The sequence below is a fragment of the Oryza glaberrima genome, chromosome 11 (assembly GCF_000147395.1).
Source record: "Oryza glaberrima chromosome 11, OglaRS2, whole genome shotgun sequence".
Taxonomy (NCBI): Eukaryota; Viridiplantae; Streptophyta; class Magnoliopsida; order Poales; family Poaceae; genus Oryza; species Oryza glaberrima.
In genome coordinates, this window is record NC_068336.1 from 5,421,901 (window position 1) to 5,439,330 (window position 17,430).

Below are 17,430 nucleotides of genomic sequence, written 5' to 3' on the forward strand. Positions count from 1 at the left end.
GGGGCTCTGCTAGGGCGCGCGACCTTGCTCCACGCAAGCACAAATCCTCGCTGGCGCGGTGTAGCACCGGGTCCACGTCATTGCACCGTGAGAGGCCTTACTTATGTCTGCTATACTTCAGGAATGCGTCAGCTTATGTTGCAGGGTAACCGCTAGCGCGGTGATTCCCTCTGTAGTTTGAAATGCTAGCTCCGCTCCCACTGCCTCCCGTCGGCGTCGCCTACGCCCCTCCGCTTTCTCCGCGGGCACTAGGAAGTCTCCGCAGCAGCCTGGCCATCCCCCGTCGCTCGTGGCCGTGGCCCCAGGCCTTCGTCGTGGTCGGAGCTCCCCCTGCCACCGCCGCCAGCTACATCCACATCTACGCGCTTTGACCCGCAAGGTGCCTCGTTCCTTCGTCGATGTCGTCAGAAGATCTGCACGGATGGATTCGGCCCCAACTCCTCCACAACTGACTCCACGGAGATTTTTTTTTTCATATATGCCAAAAAAAAAACTTGTTTCGCTATAATACCACCCTTAAAATGGGATTCAACCAAATGTCACTCTTTAAGTCACATGCATTCGCTATAATGCAACTTTCGGCCTTTCTTCCATTTCCAAAATATTTTTCCACAATTTTAGCATTTCCCGGACGCTTTTGCCCCAGGGTCAACTGGTTGAATCGGAGCAGTGGATTCAACTAGGAGCAACGCTTGAGACGGCCGAGCTCCTCGTCGTCGGCACCCCGTCCGGGTTGCCAGAGGGGAATCCCCATTTGGACATGCTGGAGCTCACCGGCGAGCCGACCAGGAGCGAGGCGGCGGCGCCGAGGTCTCGAGAGCTCATGCTTCGCAGCGTCTGCTGCTGCATCTTCTCCTGCTGCGCCAGAGCGGCGAGGAGGCGGGAGTTCATCGGGGAGACTGGCTCCGGGGTCAACGCGGCCGCCCGCGGCGAGAGCAAGCTCTGCTGCTGCTGCTGGAACTGGTTGAGCACGGCGGCCTTGCGGGTCGGGGAGAACGCCGCGCCGCCTTGGTCGGCGTAACGTGGCGAGCGCGACGCCGCGGCGGCGAGCTCAGGCTCAGCCGAGAAGAGCTCGTCGAGATTTGACGGCACGAGCGCCTTCCCCCTCGCGGACCGGATGGAGGCGGGCGAGCCGACGAGGCCATCGTAGTCCGCCTCCGCCGCCGCCGCCGCGGCGAGCAGCTCGTCGACGGCCATGTCGCGGGCGCTCAGCAACGTGCGCAGCCGACTCAGATGCAGGTTCCCGGCGCTCCCGGGCAGGCAGAGCGCCGGCATGCTCGGCTGATGCGACCAAGCGCCGCCGCCCATCCCGCTACCCCCGCCGCCGGCCGACGGCGACAGCGGCGGCGTGAACGACGACCCCGGCGACGACAGCCCCATCCCCATCGCCGCCACCGCCATCTCCAACGCCCTGCGCGGAGACGGCACGGCCGACCCCGTGGACATGTACAGCGGGCAGAGCTCCGATTCAATTGACTCAGGGGCAAAAGCGTCTGGGAAAAGCTAAAATTGTGGAAAAATATTTTAAAAATGGAAGAAAGGTCGAAAGTGGCATTATAGCGAATGCATGTGGTTTAAGAGTGGCATTTGATCGAATCCTATTTTGAAAGTAGCATTATAGCGAAACCAGTTTTTTGGGTGGCATATATACAAAAATATCAGCACGACGCCCCCAATTGAAATCCACATTTACTCTCGTATCCGAAGCAGCTACCATCCGGCCAACAATGCCAATGGCTCGCGGCGAAGTACCTCCTACGACTCTATTCTACCCCGGCGTCACGACGCTGGTCTAGACCAGGGAGACAGCACGGCCAACAAGGAGACAGCCGGGGAAACCGCTTGGATCCCGATCAAAAGGCGGCATTGGTGACGGGTCCAGCTCAACAGCGACAACCGACAACGAGTTGGGTTGGCCCGATGGTGGCAGCGTTGAGGAGTGAGCGAGAGGCACTGACGGAAGAGCAGCTGGATAGACAGGAGTGACGTGGAAGGAAACAATTCGCATTCCTAGTAGCAAATTACAGAAAGTGGTGCCGGATTGGGTGGCAAATTCTAAAAGTGTTACCAATTGGATGGTATATAATGAAAATTCTCAAAATCGACATGCTAATCGAATTGAGGAAGCAGAATTCATCATCCCACATAGAATAAATCCGAATTAACCAAAAATTTCAAAAGAAATAGCAAATCACAGTATACTAGGTCCGTCCAACTAGATTACAAGCACTTCTAAACTCTCCCTAGGCCATAGTAAGGCAGTTACAAATACAGACAAGGTTATTTTGTCAGTTTTAAACAGTTACTATGACTAGAACATCAATATGATACCAACAGACATAATACCGCAACCCTCTCAATTGTCACAGCAAATTAAGCACCAAGCCACCAATGCTCTGAACAGTAACATAGTAGTAGATCCATGGAACAGCCCAACTTTTAAAGCCTACTCGAAACTGAAACCTGCCAGAGAAAATGCAGTCAGTTTATAGCCTGAGAATTATCTGCAGCAATTGAACTGTTCAGATACTTGACAAGAAACTTAAAAATATGGGAACAGACTTATACAAAAAAAAGTAGTTTTAATAAAAACCAATGTTCCGAAATTTCTTTCATACAACCCTATTTTTTAAGAAAAATGTTTCATAAAATTAGCATCTTTATGCAAAATACTCAAAGCCATTATAATATATCTTATCTCAAGTATATACTCACATAATAGGACCGAAATACACATTCCTAGGCTACACTATCTCTGTCCTCACTCTCCCACTGCACGACGGCAAAAAAGATGAAAATGTGAACCCCAATAGTAGAGATGTATTAACTAGTTGTATAAACCCACAAAGGGTCATGCTACCGGCAACCAATAGAGGAGAAGGTAGCTAATATGTCTATTTACTCAACTATAACACATTCAATCTTTGTTCAAGTACTACAGATAAATATAATAGGTTATAGTCATAGCCAAATCAATGATATATGGCTATATGCATATACCTGAGGTTTTATGTAAAGTTTTGCTCCACAACCAGGGTTTGTGAAATTTACCAAAAGAAAGGTGGAATTCAATTGACCAGGATACAATTTAATCGTAGTAAGATGTTCTAGTAAATTGTATGCAAAAACATGGTTAATGGTATTGAACCATTTCCACCTGCTCTTAACAAGAGTTCATCAGCCTAAACTACCCCTACATATAGAACACAGACCAACCATGTTTTCTCTTTAACATCAGAAAGTAAGCATCAGTCAAAGGAGTTTCATTCACAGGGGGCCAGGTAAGGAAGTATCATAAGCAATTGCAGAGCATAATAAAACAAAAAAAAAGTGGAAAATAAAAGTAAATCATAGCAGGTTGAAAGGTAGAAAAACAAAGAGAGTATCTAAGAATAAGCTACAGTCTAAAGGCACCACCGCACCATGCTAATGTATGTGTGCTACTACTCAGATAATTCAAGAAGGGTGTTAAACGCACAATTAATAGACATATAGAGAGAAGCATTGCTTCATTAGCTGTTCACATGCATGCAGTTAGCCTGTACGAAGAACAGAATGATGGGTAATATAGTCAACAAGGGTATGGAATCGAGCATAAATAAGAGTGGAGACACAAGACATTTCACTACAGTGCGTTATTCCATGGAACTATAAATTATTAAATGCAGAAAGACAGACAATCTTGCTGCTGTTCAGAAATCAGAACTAATATGTGAACTGATAAATTATCAGCAGAAGACAAATATTCAAAACTATTCAACAATTTAAGCAATGTAATTCACAATAAAATAGATATTATATAGCTTTATGCAAACTATCTGCTAACATGATGGATTAGATTGAGCTCCACACTCTCACCAAAAGCAGGACAGGATTTTTCATTTTCTTTTCAATTAGGTATTCCTATATCTTGATTTTCTAACAAAGTAGGAGATTCTAGATTATTTGCTTTCTTTCACACAAATGAAGATGAAGGAAAAATTCAGAAGTATAGAAAGAACGAATGGTGTTGCTAGTTATCTTATAAATATTAAATGTAGATAAGAACTTCAGAATTTTGGTAATTCTCCCATCAATCGCGTTACATTTGACTATGACTAACTTAAGATGTTTTGATATTGCAGATGATCTCTCCATTTGACTACAACTTCCTTTCATTTCCACCTCATCATCATGTTCAGTAACCTGCAAATAATAACAGTAACATAAACAACAATAAAATACTTGGCCAAGATATATCAATGTTATCTAAGAAATGTAACCACAAAACGGTTTTCCATTTAGAATATATATACCTCGAAAAAAAACTCAAGAATGAGTTTCTCTAGAACTGGTGTGTGTCTAAGAATGGAAGTGATTCCATGCAAATCGAAGGCCACACAGAAGCAGTTAATGAGTAACAACGTCTTCAAGTTACTAAATGTAGGGCACCGCATCAATTCCCTTTTGAAAATAAACTGGACAAAATGGGCAGAAAAGAGATCAACTAAAACTTGATGTTAGCAGATTATTTAAGAACTCCCTTGTGGTGGCAGTGTATGTGAAAAGGTCATTCTAGTTGTTATTTACGAATGTCCAGTGATGGACAGTCTTTCTGCATATGAAAAAGTGGGATAATATAAGGGGGGTTAAAGATAAAAGTGGAAGCATAGCATACCTCTTGTGCATGAGCTGACAACACCAAATTCTTAGCCTGTGATAAAGCTTGCATAATCACACAATTGGTGTTGCTATGACAAAAGTCACAATCCTCACAAAGGCATTCCTCAAAATCAGCATTACCACTTGTACAACTATACCAATCCCCAGATCGATCGTGTACTCTGACAAATGCATCCACTATTAACGGCATAACCTCAAAGACAGGAGTCCGGTGCCAATAATTTTCTAGCCGCAATGAAATGAGATTAGGGGCAGAAATACGAGTGCGGGATATTTGGCTGAAAGTGCAATGTCTGATATTGAGGCATTTCATGGACTGTGAAGTGATCTTCTTGGCATCTGACAAGTCACAAAAGAAGATATCTAGATGTTCCAGCACCGGACAGCATGAGAAATCGGGAAAACTGTGCATCAAATGGACACCAGAAAGGTTTAGCTTCGCCAAGCACCGGGAGGCTAGAGGCAGGTCGTCTAGCTTGAGCTGAAAGCCATTAAGAATGAGATCCAGCCGGAGCACTTGGACCTCGCACAGAACCGCATGCCGGAACCAGAGGTTCACACGGCGGGCGTCGCCGTCGGACGACAGCCGGGTCAAGTTGAGCCAGCACGTCTCGAGCGGCGCGCGCCCGCGGAGGAGCAGCAGGTGGTCCACGAAATCCTGGAGCTTTTCCATGGGCGCCGGCTCCCGCATTTCGCGGTCGGTGATGCGCAGGCCCGTGGCGAACTTCCAGAGGTGGCGCCACCGCCGCGCGAGCACGCACGTCCGCACGGCGTCCCGCGCCGGCAGGGACCCGAGGATGTGGTGGAGGATCCCATCCGGCAGGTCTCCTGTCCGGTCTTCGTCGCCGTCGCTGCTCCGAGGTAGGGCTCTCTTGCCCATTTCCAACGTCTTCCCTTGTGGACGCATTCCGTCGAACAGGCGGCGGGCGTCGGGGCCACGGTGCAAGAAACAACCAGTGTGACTGTACGGACGCAGGGGCAGAGCAAAAGTGAGAGTGAAATAGAGAAGGATACAGCGGCCTCGCCGCCGGTAGCCTCACCCGCCGGCCGCCGCGTCCATCCTGCCCTAGTGGCTAGTGCTTACGGGGAGGCGATAGAAGGACGCACCTTGCCGGGGCTCCGTGGTACGAGGCGACGCGGCTGCAGTAGCGCGATTCTATCTTCGGAGGAGGAGTCGCCAGCGAGCTCGTCGGAGATGTCCGCCGGCGGCGGTGTCGGTGGCCGTGGCGCCGCCGTGCCCGCGTCTACTGCTATGGTATTCCCAGGCTGGCCACCTGACCGAGGTAAAGGCCCAATTACTGGATAGGATTAACGGGCCGGACCATACAGGCCCACAAGCGTGGGCCATGAACATTTCAGTGCTGGGCCCATTTAAAGGTCCAACACGTAGGCCCGAGTAGATTTTCATAAAGAAGCCTCGTTTGGACATACGATTCAATTACCTTCCTGTGCAACTCAACTCCTGTACTCTGTACAATTTATTGTTCAAAACTACTCTGAATGGAAATTCAGCATGTTCTTACGGTTTAATCTGCGGAAAACTCCATATACACTCTCATCTATAACGAAAAGGAAGCATCTCTCAATTCGACATGACCTCCACAGATTGACAAACATGCTCAAACACATTACCAGATGTGCATACTATCAAACATTTCAGACGGAGCAATGTTCACAGAGCTAGATATGTTAAAGGTAGCAGATTTATCAAACCAGAAACCCATAGATTACCTGCACTTCCAAATCCTTTTTTTTAGGGCCCTACAATTACAAATTCTGACTTATATTTCCAACTGTCAATATGACTGGAACTGACATATGACACCTACAGACAGAAAATGGCAACCTTCTCAGTTGTCACAGCAAATTAAGCAGTAAGCACCAACGCGGTGAAACCATTTTAGACCTGTAGATCCATGGACAATCCAGTTTTTAGACCTTACTTGAACAGAAACCTGTCAGTAAAAATGCAAGGTAAGTTCACAGTCTGGTAATAATCGGCAGCAATTAAAATGTTCAGTTACTTGACAAGAAACTTGAAATACCAGGACATACTACAAAACGAGTTAATTTCAAAGAGTCTGAGGTTTAGCAATTTGTTTCATATAACCCTAGTTTCTAAGGCAAAGTGCTCCATAAACTAGCATATTTATGCAAAATAAGTTTACGGGGCACAGATGGGTGATTCAGTCAACAATGTCTGCAACACTCAATGACCTCCTGAAGGTAAATTTCAAAGATGAAGGTAAATAATAGCCATATGATGTCAGAAAACATGTATATTTAAGAGCTATTCGACAAGTCAACATATTGTGTTGCTGTCCAGAACTACTCAATCAGAATGAATGTTAACAACATTAACAGGAAATGAAAGCTATTCAACAAGTAAACAGTTCAAATTGTAGAAGCCAACATACTTTGTGTCTATTTATATTATTACTCAGTACAACAGGGAAAACTCTGTACAATTTCATGGATCATACTTGACAACAAAATATACTGGATGATGTTTCCTTTTTATCCCTTCTAGATAGTTTTTTTCATTCTTTTTTTTTACTTTTCCTTTTCTTTTGTTAAATATGTATTTGCATTTTTAGTAATTTATTTCTTTCATTAACAAATAAATAATGCAAATTTCAGAAAAAGTGGAAGAATGAAAAATGTCAATAGCAAGCTTACGTTTTGGTGATTGATTCCTCCGTTTGATAAGAACTTTTATGTCCAATGTACTCAACCACTTCCCAATTTTGTAAACCACCTCATCAACTTCTTTACAGTGGACTTTCACTACCTTAAGGTGTTCAGATATTGCAGCTGGTTTCCGCAATGGATTGTCATTCTCTTCTGTTTGCATCATAGATTTAGCTTCCTGTAGCACGAAAATAAATATCACATTTAATTAATCATGCACAACAACTTTAACAGTGCAGCAGTTGTAAAAACAAATACCTTGGAAATTTGAAGAGTGAGCTTCCGTAGAACTGGTGAGTGTTCAAGAATACAGGCTAGTGCCCAGAAATTAGACAGAAGACACCACTCATTGAGTAACAAATTCTTCAGCTTACTAAACATAGGGCACCATCTCAAATCACTTCCAAAAATAATCTGGATAAAGTGCAAGCGACAAAGTCAACCAATTTTTGTTGTGAATACAATAATTTAAGAGCCAAGACAGTAGCAATGCATGAATTTTGTTAAGGTGACAAAATGGTGCATATAGGTAAGGCAAGTAGGCAACAAAGGTAAGTTACAGCAATTAACATAAAGGAGATAAGATGTCAATGTAAGCTTACTATTTCAGGTCCAGCTATCAACTTCAAACTCTTAGCTTCTGATAGACCTCCAAGGAGCACACAATTGGAACTGTTGCCGATCTTATCTATCATACCATGACAACCATCACAGTCTTCATCTTCACAATTACCAGTGTAAGTATTACTACACCAGTCATCACAATCCTGGTGGGGTCTGACAGATGCTTCAACTAATGAGGGCATTCTTTCCAGAAAAGGAGTTCTGCCCCAAAAACCTTCAAGAAAGAGCCTAATGAGGCTTGGTGCATAAATGAGTGTGCGGTGATATTCACTGAATTGACAACAGAAGATCCGAAGGCATTGCATTGACTGGGAGAAGATCTTCTTGACAGAGTCAAAGCAGCAATTCTTGGTGAAATATAGCTCTTTCAATGCGGGACAGCTTGAGAAGTTAAGAAAACAATCCTTTAACACTATACCAGAAAGTTCTATCTTAGTCAAGTGCTGTGAGACGAGAGGCATGCCGCCATCTATTTCAATGTATCTTTCATTGAAGTTGTGGATTTTGAGCACCTGAACTTGGCATATTAGAGCATACATGACCCACATCATGACACATTGGAATGGATTACTGTCTTCGTCCTCGTCACTGTCGTCATCTGATTCACCGTCGTCACTGTGTTCATCTGATTCATCGCCATCACTGTCTTCATCTGATTCATCCTCACCTCTGTCATCGTCTGATTCATCCTCGTCACTGTCGTCACCCTTTTCATCCTTCTCTCGACATGAACTGAATTCCAAATCAAACTCGCGTAGAGGCGAGCAGCCTCGGAAGAGCACTAGATGGTTGACAAACTTCTTGAACCGCTTGGAGCTCTTCCATCTCTCCTTATCAGCATCAAGGCGCAGGACGTCCGTGGATCTCCAGAGGTGGCGCCATCGCCGGGACAGGACGCAGGTCTTGACGGCCTCATCGGCTGACAGCAAGGACAGGACGTGCTGGAGGAGCTCGTCGGGGAGGGCGTTGATCCCGCCCTCCTTGCTGGCCTCCGCCATCTCCTCGCCTCTCGAGCCCCTTCGCCTAGGAGGCATTCCGTCGAACAGGTGGCGGGCGAAGGGCACCGCGCGGCAAGAAACGAAGAGCCGACTCACCGATCACCCAGGCGCTGGTGGATTAGCCGCCGGTCGACGACGACGGCGAGGAGGAGCCCTAGCCTGGCGCCGCAAGCTCGCCGGATCCGGCCGCCGGCGGCGGAGTCGGTGGCTCTGGCGCCGCGTGCCCCCCGCTTCTAGGGCCTAGTGCTTCGGGGAGTCGGGGTCGCGGCTCTATGACCTAACCGTCGGCCTTTGAACATTTCCGCTACTGTGGGGGCTCTTTCACGACCCATGGACGGTTCAATTTCCTGAATGGAAGAGGTTTATTTTGGAGGAAATAAAAATCTCACAAATATTATGACCAAACTATTAAAAAACTATAGATTTAACATTAAATTTATAAAAAAACTACACGTTAAAGATAGAGTGTCATAAAATTATATATTTATTGGTAACAAAATTATCATAAAACTACCGATTTAGAATTGATTTAGTCACAAAACTACAATATTTATAACTCCAACGTGACAATGGCGCTAGGGAATTAAAGTCTAAAATATGTAGTTTGGTGTTATATTCAATATTGAATATGTAGTATTGTGAAAGTTGGTTTTAAATCTGTAGTTCTGTAAAACAATACATTAAATTTGTAGTTTTGTGATAGTTTAATCGACATACAAGTAGTTTAGTGAAATTTACTCTTTATTTTACATCCCTCAGCTATGTTTCAGTCAAATCCCTGAACCATAAAACCGGGAATAGGGTGTGTTGTATACTGTACTTTCCCAACTTCTACTCCTTTTGTTTTCTGTGCATACGTTTCCCAAACCGCTAAACGATACATTGTTTGAAAATTGCTTTTAAAAACTCATATTAATCTATTTTTAAGCTAATCTATCGCTCTGTTTTGTGAGTCAGGGGAAGATTCCCAACCCCTCCAAAAGAACACAGTCTAAGGGTGTGTTTGGTGAGCTGTGGCTTTTGGAAAAGCTGTTGTGAGCTATGGGCTGTGGAAAAGCGGCTGTGAAAAATCAGTTGTGGGAAAAGCAGAAGCCCGTTTGGTTAGAGCAGCTGTGAAACTGTAGCTTCTAGAAGAAATACCTATAATGCCCCTAAAAGCCATTAGGAGTGTAGGACTATTTATATGCAAATTACTCGCAAAAACCTAATATGTCCAATATTTCATATTTAAAAGGCCGATTTGGAAAGAAATATATTAGCTTTTCATCAAAATATATTAGCTTTTCATCCATCAAAGTGATATGGTCCACGTAAACAGAGCAAAAGATAAACGGTTCATACAATGATACTATATCTCAAAATAACTATCCTCCTCTTGTTCTAATCAAAGCATCAGCTATCCTAGTGCGAATAGTATTCATGGTATTATCATTCTATGTATTTTCACTCTCATCGTCCGCCGTATCACTTGTATCTTCTAGTAAGTAGTCCTCATCAGCATCACATCTCTTAAACTCCTTATCACGTAAATTGCTATCACGGATAAAGTTATGCAAAGCAAGACAAGTCATGATGATATGCTTCTGAGTAGTAGGTGAGTAACTTGGGATGCCCTTCAAAATACGCCGCTTTCAATAACATTTCGACGTCGGGGCAGTGGCGACGTCAGACTGCAGCTCCCTCACCTGATAGGTGAACGACGGGCGCTTCTTTCTGGATGCACCTCCTGCATTAGCTTTGTTGTTCAGTTCAAACATCAATATATGTGTAGAAATGTGTATATATTGATACATTCTGGACACATTGCTGTTCTGGACAGCAATATATATGGGCATCAGTATATATTGGTGTTCTGGACACATTGCTCGGCGGCAATATATATGTACATAGCAGAGCACACCTTTGAACTGAACTAAACAACAATATATTGTTGAAATTATAAGCACATAATGATTTAATTTATTCCATAAATAAATCATGACATTGCAGATATAAACTAGATTGAACGCATCATTAGATCTACACATGTAAACTAAGTAGTAAAACATGAAGATCAGATATGCGCAACATGTCGAACACGTACCGAGGTGGCGGAAAGACCGGTTGCTCGGTAGGAACTACTCGCGGTTGCGAGCGTTGACGAAGGCGCGAAGCACGCGAGCGGAGAGGAAGGCGAGCCGTCACGGACGAACAGGGAGCAGTCGCGCGAAGCGCTTCCCAAAAACCTTATTGCCGCCTTCTTCGGGTGCAGGACGTCGAAGGCAGAGGTTCCGGAGACCTGCTCTCCCGATCGCCGGTGCACGCCGGCGAGCGGGATGGAGTAGTCTATGAGTGACGGCGCAGCATAGAGTAGGAGGCAAACCCTAGATTGATTTTGCGTGTGTTGCGTGAAGGCAGCGGCCCGGTTTATATCAATGTTTCCAAAACAAAACAAATCCGAATTTTCCGCAGCAAAACAAAACTGCAAAAGGAGGCTGCATCTGCGCAAGGGTGAGGAGCCAATTTTGCGGACCATTCGACGCGTACGTCGTGCACGCGCGCCGCCTGCCCTGCCCTGCCCTGCCCATCTATGAGGTGGGTTTTTGTGATTTTGCAAGAACTAATCTTCGGATGGGCCTTAGCCCATCTATTAATTCCAACATATATATGTACACATATTTGAACTGAACAGGAATGGTAATATATATATCGCTGAACAGCAATATATATCGTCCCTCAACTTTTAAAACTGGTGCAACTAACATTACTCGATAGTATTTTTGATGTTTTTAAGTTGACGTTGCATATATTTGTTTTCTTTTGACTTAGTCTTTATCCCTCGTAACACTTACGTGACACAAGGAAACAATAAAAAGCATCAATAAGACCCACATGCCAGCAAGTGAGGGGAAAAACTAATTTGTGTGTCCCACGTGTCATCACCTCTCTTTCTTCCTCTTCATCTCCCTCTCTTCATGCTCTTCCCCATCTTCTCTCCCTTGCTGGCCTCCCCTCCTTCCCCTCGGTGTTTCCTCCCATCAATGTGTCAGCCCTAAGAAGGACGAGCACGGTGTAAAGGGCCCATCAAGAAGGAAAACATATTCATTAACATGTAGTCCATTAAATACCATCATCTTCGTCATTTTACTTTTAGAGTAAATTTTATTTTGTGCTATGTTTTATTACGATGTATCATTTTGGACTATCCTTTAACCAATATTTGCATTTTTGATCCAATATTTGCACTTTCGATCAGGTAATCTTACATTTACCTTTGTTTCACTTTTTACTACCCGACCTTTTATCAATGAAGTCCAACAGCTATACTTAAAGAATCTTATACTTTGTCCAGATTCGTAGTCATAGGATAGGTCTAATCCCATCCTAGATTGTAATATATTGGGACGGAGGTTGTAATATATTGGGACGGAAGGAGTACTACTGTTTTAACATGACAATTTGATGTAAATGGACAAAATTGTGAGAGTGATCTAAAGTGGCACAAACATAAATTTACCCGGTTTAAAGTGAAACATTTATTAAAGGGTAGTTCAAAGCGAAATAATAGTAATAAGGCGGCCTAAAATGAAATTTACTCCTTAAGCAAATGCTTATCCATGTCTTTTATTTAAAAAATAACAGATAAAACTTTTATATACATTTTTTTAGCAATTTAAAACCAAATAATGTAAAAATAAATTATGCTAAGAAAATCATAAAACCAACTTCAGAATTAAGTTTTAAAATTTAAATCTTAGCCTATAAGCGTGCTATGGGGCTTTATGTGTGGCGTGTGGTTTGCCTCGTTAATTCAGAGGGGGGAGGAGAGGATGGATGTGTAGAAACAGAACAAACTATTGACCGTGCAACTTCAGCCGGCACACGGCAACTTGAGATAATCACATAATCTCATGACAGGAGAAGAGAGAACACACATATATAATCTCAAGTAGTAAGTGACAGCACTGGGCGAAATTAGTGAAATGCAGACGACTGCAGTTAAACCAGCTCAGATACACTGCTAGAAGATCTAAACAACTCAATATATCATTATGTATCCGGATCCCAGATGTTCCTCGTCCTGTGAACTACTAGCATATTACTCAGTTCAACATAGTGGAGCTAGCATAGCAATCTCATAGACAAAAGACAGGGTTCTTGTCACTGTGAAATTAAGCCTTGCGTTCCTGGAATAATCAAGAGGTTCTTCATCTAGAAGATCCATCGTCGAGACATCAACCCTTTTCTACTTTGTTTTTCGACCAGGCATCAACCCATACTTCCTTCCTTGAAACTGAAGACTGCGCATACCCAATGATATTTTGAAGATAAGACACAGTTTATCATTTTTCAAAGATGAAGGTAAATACGTGGCCATACAAATGATACAATGTCACATAATATGTACAATAATTAAGAGCTATTTTATGGCCAAGAACTTCAAGCCTGTGTTAATACTTAATAGCAGGAAATGAAAGCTATTCAACGAGTAAACAGTCCAAAGTGTAGAGGTCAAAACATATTGCAACTTCCTATTTATATTACTCAGTTCAACATGGAAAAACTCTGTAAATTTTCAAGTATCATACTTGACAACAAAATAAATTGGATTATGTTTTCTTTATATCCCTTCCAAATGCTGTTTTACCTATTTTCCCTTTTCTTCACTAAATCTGTATTTGCACTTTTAGTTTTCTTCTTTCATTCACGAATATTTTTTTTCAAAATTCAGAAATATTGAAAGAACGAAAAGGAGCTAACTTCAGAAACCTCGTGTTCAGCAATTTGTTTCATATAACGTTATGTTTAAGGCAAAATGCTTCATCAAGCCTCACATGTATGCAAAATACTCATGTCATTATACATTTATACTATCTAGCATTTCGAGTATATACCTACATTAGTAGGCCTGAAATACACATTCTTAAGCTACTATATCTCCTTCCGCACTCTCTCACTGTGCAATGGCAGAGATGATAATGTGAACCCCAGTAGCAGAGACACATTAACAAACATTTATGCTACCGGCAACCAACGGTTGTGGAAAAGGTAGCTGATGTGTTTATGTACCAAAAAGAATTCCATTTTGTATAAGTATTGCACATAAATATCATAGACAAATGGGTTACATATGCATGTGCCTGAGGTATTATGAAACATTTTGCTCTAAAACCTATAGGTTTCCTTGAAACAAAATGCAGATCTGGGTTTTGCATTACAGCATTACCGACGCCCCTCAAACCTGCGTTATGTGAAATTTATTAAAGGAAAAGTGGTATTCACTCGACCAGCATGCAGTAATATCTTCAACTAACATTAAGATGATCCAAAAATATGATTAATGATATTTAACAGCTTCCACCTGCCCTTAAAAAGAACTTATCAGCCTATACTGCCCCTACACTAAGAACACAGACCAACTATTTTTCCCCATAACATCAGATTTGATACAATTACAAAAGAAGAAATCAGTCAAAGGTTTTTCATCCACAAGGAACTATAGAAGTCATCATTAGGGCAAATGCAGCAAAAATAACTAGACATGAAGATGACAACAATCAGTAGAAAGAACAAAAGGGTGGAAATAAAAATAAATTATGAAAGGCACTGAAAGTTATGTACAACCTACAGACTCAAAGGAACAATGAAAATATTCAAGAAAACAGTTAATTCTACAGATTCAAAGTATTGCTCAGTTTAGCCATTCACAAGGGCATGAAACTGAGCATATATAGTGAGCCATTTGTAAGAGTGAAGTAAACAACAGTTCAATGTGTTGTTGCTTAAAACTATTACTCCTACTTGTTAAGTAAAAGCATAAAGACAGAGAAAGCTTGCTACTGTTCAGAACTAATCAGTGAGGCAATAAATTATCAAAAAGTTTAATATTCAAAACTATTCAACAGAAATGTTTAGATTGGGTTTCCGACTCCCACGAAATGTCATGCAGCATTTCCATTTTCTTTTCAATTAATCTGGTGATTGGTACTCCTACCTCTAGATTTCTAACAAAGTAGGAGTTTCTGCATTATTTGCAATCAAGTGGAAGGCAAATTTCAGAAATACAGAAAGAGCGAATAATGTTGCTAGTTAGCTTACCGATATTAAATGTAGATAGGAATTTCAAAATTTTGATAACTCTCTCATCAACCACTCCACATTTGACTACGACTATCTTAAGGTGTTCTGATATTGAAGACGATCTCTCCATTCGACTATAGCTTCCTTTTATTTCCACGCAATAGTCAGGTCCGGCCATAATAATAACAGTAACAAAACTAATAACAGAAGACTTGCCAAGATAAATCAATGTAATATAATAATTGTAACCAGGCAGAAGTTTCCAATTTAGAATATAAATACATATGTACCGGGTAGAAAAACTGAAGAGTGAGATTCTCTAGAACTGGTGAGTGTCGAAGGATGCAAGTAATTTCATGCAAGTCGAAGGCCACAATCCAGCTGTCACTGAGCAACAAAGTCTTCAACTTGCTAAATGTAGGGCACCGTATCAATTCCCTTTTGAAAATAAACTGGGCAAAATGCAAACAATAAAGATCAACTAACAGATGATTTGAGAAGGAAAAGCTGGTTCTGTAAAAGGCAGTTCATGTGAAAAAAAGGCATAACAAAAACAAACCTTTTGTGAGTCAGCGACCAACGCCAAATTCTTAGCCTGTGAAAAAGCTTGCAGAACCTTGCAATTGTTGTCACTGGGACAATTGTCACAATCGTCATAAGGACATTCCTCAAGGTCATCATTAACTCCTGGACAACACCTGATATCTCCAGAAGCAAAGGTGACACCGAAAAAGGCATCCACTAATAACGGCATGCCCTCGAACACAGGAGTCCGGTGATTATAATTATCCAGGCGCAGCGAAAGGAGATTGGGGACATCAATACGAGTGCGGAAGATTTCGCTGAAATCGCATGCAGTGATGTTGAGGCGTTTCAGGGATTGGGAAGAGATCCTCTCGGCATCTGACAAGCTGCAGAGGACAATCTCCAGATGTTCCAGCACCGGACAGCTCGAGAAATCGAGGAAATTGTGCACCAAATTCAGATGAGCAAGCTCTAGCTTCGCCAAGCGCCGGGACACAAGAGGCAGGCCATCTAGCACGAGGCGTGAGGCACTTCGAGGGGCATTCAACCGGAGAGCTTGGACCTCGCACAGCACGGCATGCCGGAACCAGAGATCCACGAGGCGGGCGTCGCCGCCGCCGCCGTCTGACGACAGCCCGGCGAAGCTGAGCTCGCAGGTGTCCAGCGGCGCGCGCCCGCGGAGGAGCAGCAGATGGTCCACGAAATCGCGGAGCTCCTCCATGGGCACCAGCCCCACCCCGTCGTCGTCGGCGATGCGCAGGCCCGTGGCGGACTTCCAGAGGTGGCGCCACCGCCGCGCCAGCACGCACGTCCGCACGGCGTCCGGCGCCGGCAGGAGCCCGATGATGTGATGCAGTACTTCGTCCGGCAGGTGCCCTATCCGATCGTCGCTCGGGCGCGCGGCTCCCTTGCCCCTCCTCCCCGCCTCCCCTGGAGGAGACATTCCGTCGAACAGGTGGCGGGCGTCGCGGCCGCAGGGCAAGAAACAACCACTGGACTGCACGGGCGGATGAAGCTGGAGTAAAGCGAGTGAGAATCAGAGGCAGAGACAGACGAAGACCTCGCCGCCGGCAGCCTCGCCCGCCGGAGCTGAGGAAGATGGTAGTGTACTCCAGCCCTCGAGTCGGAGAGTGTCCGAATGAGGAAGAAAAGGCCAAGAAATAAAGAATAAATGGGCTGGACCAGAAAGACCCATTTAACAGGGCACATTGAAAAGTCCAACTTCGAGCAGTACAGTACAACTTTTGGCCTATGTGGAAGGCCCAACCTTATGGGTAAACAGGCCTAATCTCATCCAGCTCAAAATTAATACATTGTGCTATACATTTGTAGATTAATTTTCTCTCAAAAAATTGTAGAATGTAAATATATTATAAATTACATTGTAACCTGCATGTAATTGGTATGTAACTTTCATATGATTATTATGAATAGTTAGATTTGCTTTAAAATTCGTGCAAGTGACAAAGGGAAAAAGAATCCCAATGCACGTAAGGGGTGAGGAGATTTAATCCCACGACCTCCACTTCATGAAATAGCATGTTACCGCAGGATTCTTTTAAAAGTTCCATACAAGTTATATTCTATAAACATATAAGTTATATATCTCTACGTTTCTTTTCGTTTGACACCGGTTAGTTCAAAATTGCACTAATCAACATCATTCATTTGGAAACAAAAGTAGTATTATGGATTCTTTTTTTTAGAAACACAGTACAAACGTGGTGTCCACAACGCATGCACACTCACTCTTATGAACACATACGCACATCGTACCCCTATGAGCACATTTGAAAAGACTGGGCCGACATATTTTACTGTCGATGGATACGTCACCTACTACTGAAAAAATAATTAGCCGTAAATAAGA

General features: G+C 43.3%; 3 protein-coding genes across 9 annotated transcripts; all 3 read right to left on the reverse strand.

Moving 5' to 3' along the window:
* Positions 1–1,978: 1,978 nt before the first annotated feature.
* LOC127753990 (MEIOTIC F-BOX protein MOF-like) lies at positions 1,979–5,920 on the reverse strand. 6 transcript variants are annotated; one of them, XM_052279441.1, is made up of 5 exons: positions 5,770–5,920; positions 4,658–5,624; positions 4,296–4,457; positions 4,103–4,185; positions 1,979–2,463 (listed from the first exon to the last, which is right to left on the reverse strand). In XM_052279441.1, the coding sequence occupies exons 2-5, from the start codon at positions 5,567–5,569 to the stop codon at positions 2,364–2,366; spliced, it is 1,257 nt and encodes a 418-aa protein (XP_052135401.1). In that variant the 5' UTR covers positions 5,570–5,624; positions 5,770–5,920; the 3' UTR covers positions 1,979–2,363. The 6 variants fall into 6 exon arrangements, with proteins under 6 accessions (XP_052135401.1, XP_052135402.1, XP_052135404.1 ...); XM_052279442.1 differs by having other exon boundaries at positions 4,086–4,185; XM_052279444.1 differs by lacking the exon at positions 4,296–4,457 and having other exon boundaries at positions 4,086–4,185.
* Positions 5,921–6,055: 135 nt separating this feature from the next.
* Positions 6,056–9,266, reverse strand: LOC127753972 (F-box/FBD/LRR-repeat protein At5g22660-like). Its single transcript, XM_052279421.1, has 4 exons — positions 7,956–9,266; positions 7,612–7,767; positions 7,342–7,531; positions 6,056–6,617 (listed from the first exon to the last, which is right to left on the reverse strand). The coding sequence occupies exons 1-4, from the start codon at positions 9,009–9,011 to the stop codon at positions 6,595–6,597; spliced, it is 1,425 nt and encodes a 474-aa protein (XP_052135381.1). The 5' UTR covers positions 9,012–9,266; the 3' UTR covers positions 6,056–6,594.
* Positions 9,267–12,759: 3,493 nt separating this feature from the next.
* On the reverse strand, positions 12,760–16,828 carry LOC127754136 (F-box/FBD/LRR-repeat protein At5g22660-like). Of its 2 annotated transcripts, XM_052279610.1 has the most exons (3): positions 15,595–16,826; positions 15,326–15,487; positions 12,760–13,255 (listed from the first exon to the last, which is right to left on the reverse strand). In XM_052279610.1, exons 1-3 carry the CDS (start codon positions 16,501–16,503, stop codon positions 13,190–13,192), a joined length of 1,137 nt encoding a protein of 378 aa, XP_052135570.1. In that variant the 5' UTR covers positions 16,504–16,826; the 3' UTR covers positions 12,760–13,189. The 2 variants fall into 2 exon arrangements, with proteins under 2 accessions (XP_052135570.1, XP_052135569.1); XM_052279609.1 differs by having other exon boundaries at positions 12,760–15,487; positions 15,595–16,828.
* Between the last annotated feature and the right edge of the window lie 602 nt (positions 16,829–17,430).

Bases quoted from the DNA above. Each gene is read 5' to 3' on its own strand.
- LOC127753990 (XM_052279438.1), bottom strand. From the start codon at position 5,569: ATGCGTCCACAAGGGAAGACGTTGGAAATGGGCAAGAGAGCCCTACCT. The intron at 4,458-4,657 runs GTATGCTATGCT...CATTTTGTCCAG, and splicing joins TGTCAGCTCATGCACAAGAG to TTTATTTTCAAAAGGGAATT. The intron at 4,186-4,295 runs GTATATATATTC...TATTATTTGCAG, and splicing joins TTCTTGAGTTTTTTTTCGAG to GTTACTGAACATGATGATGA.
- LOC127753972 (XM_052279421.1), bottom strand. From the start codon at position 9,011: ATGCCTCCTAGGCGAAGGGGCTCGAGAGGCGAGGAGATGGCGGAGGCC. The intron at 7,768-7,955 runs GTAAGCTTACAT...CACTTTATCCAG, and splicing joins TGATAGCTGGACCTGAAATA to ATTATTTTTGGAAGTGATTT. The intron at 7,532-7,611 runs GTATTTGTTTTT...TTCGTGCTACAG, and splicing joins TCACTCTTCAAATTTCCAAG to GAAGCTAAATCTATGATGCA.
- LOC127754136 (XM_052279609.1), bottom strand. From the start codon at position 16,503: ATGTCTCCTCCAGGGGAGGCGGGGAGGAGGGGCAAGGGAGCCGCGCGC. The intron at 15,488-15,594 runs GTTTGTTTTTGT...CATTTTGCCCAG, and splicing joins TGGTCGCTGACTCACAAAAG to TTTATTTTCAAAAGGGAATT.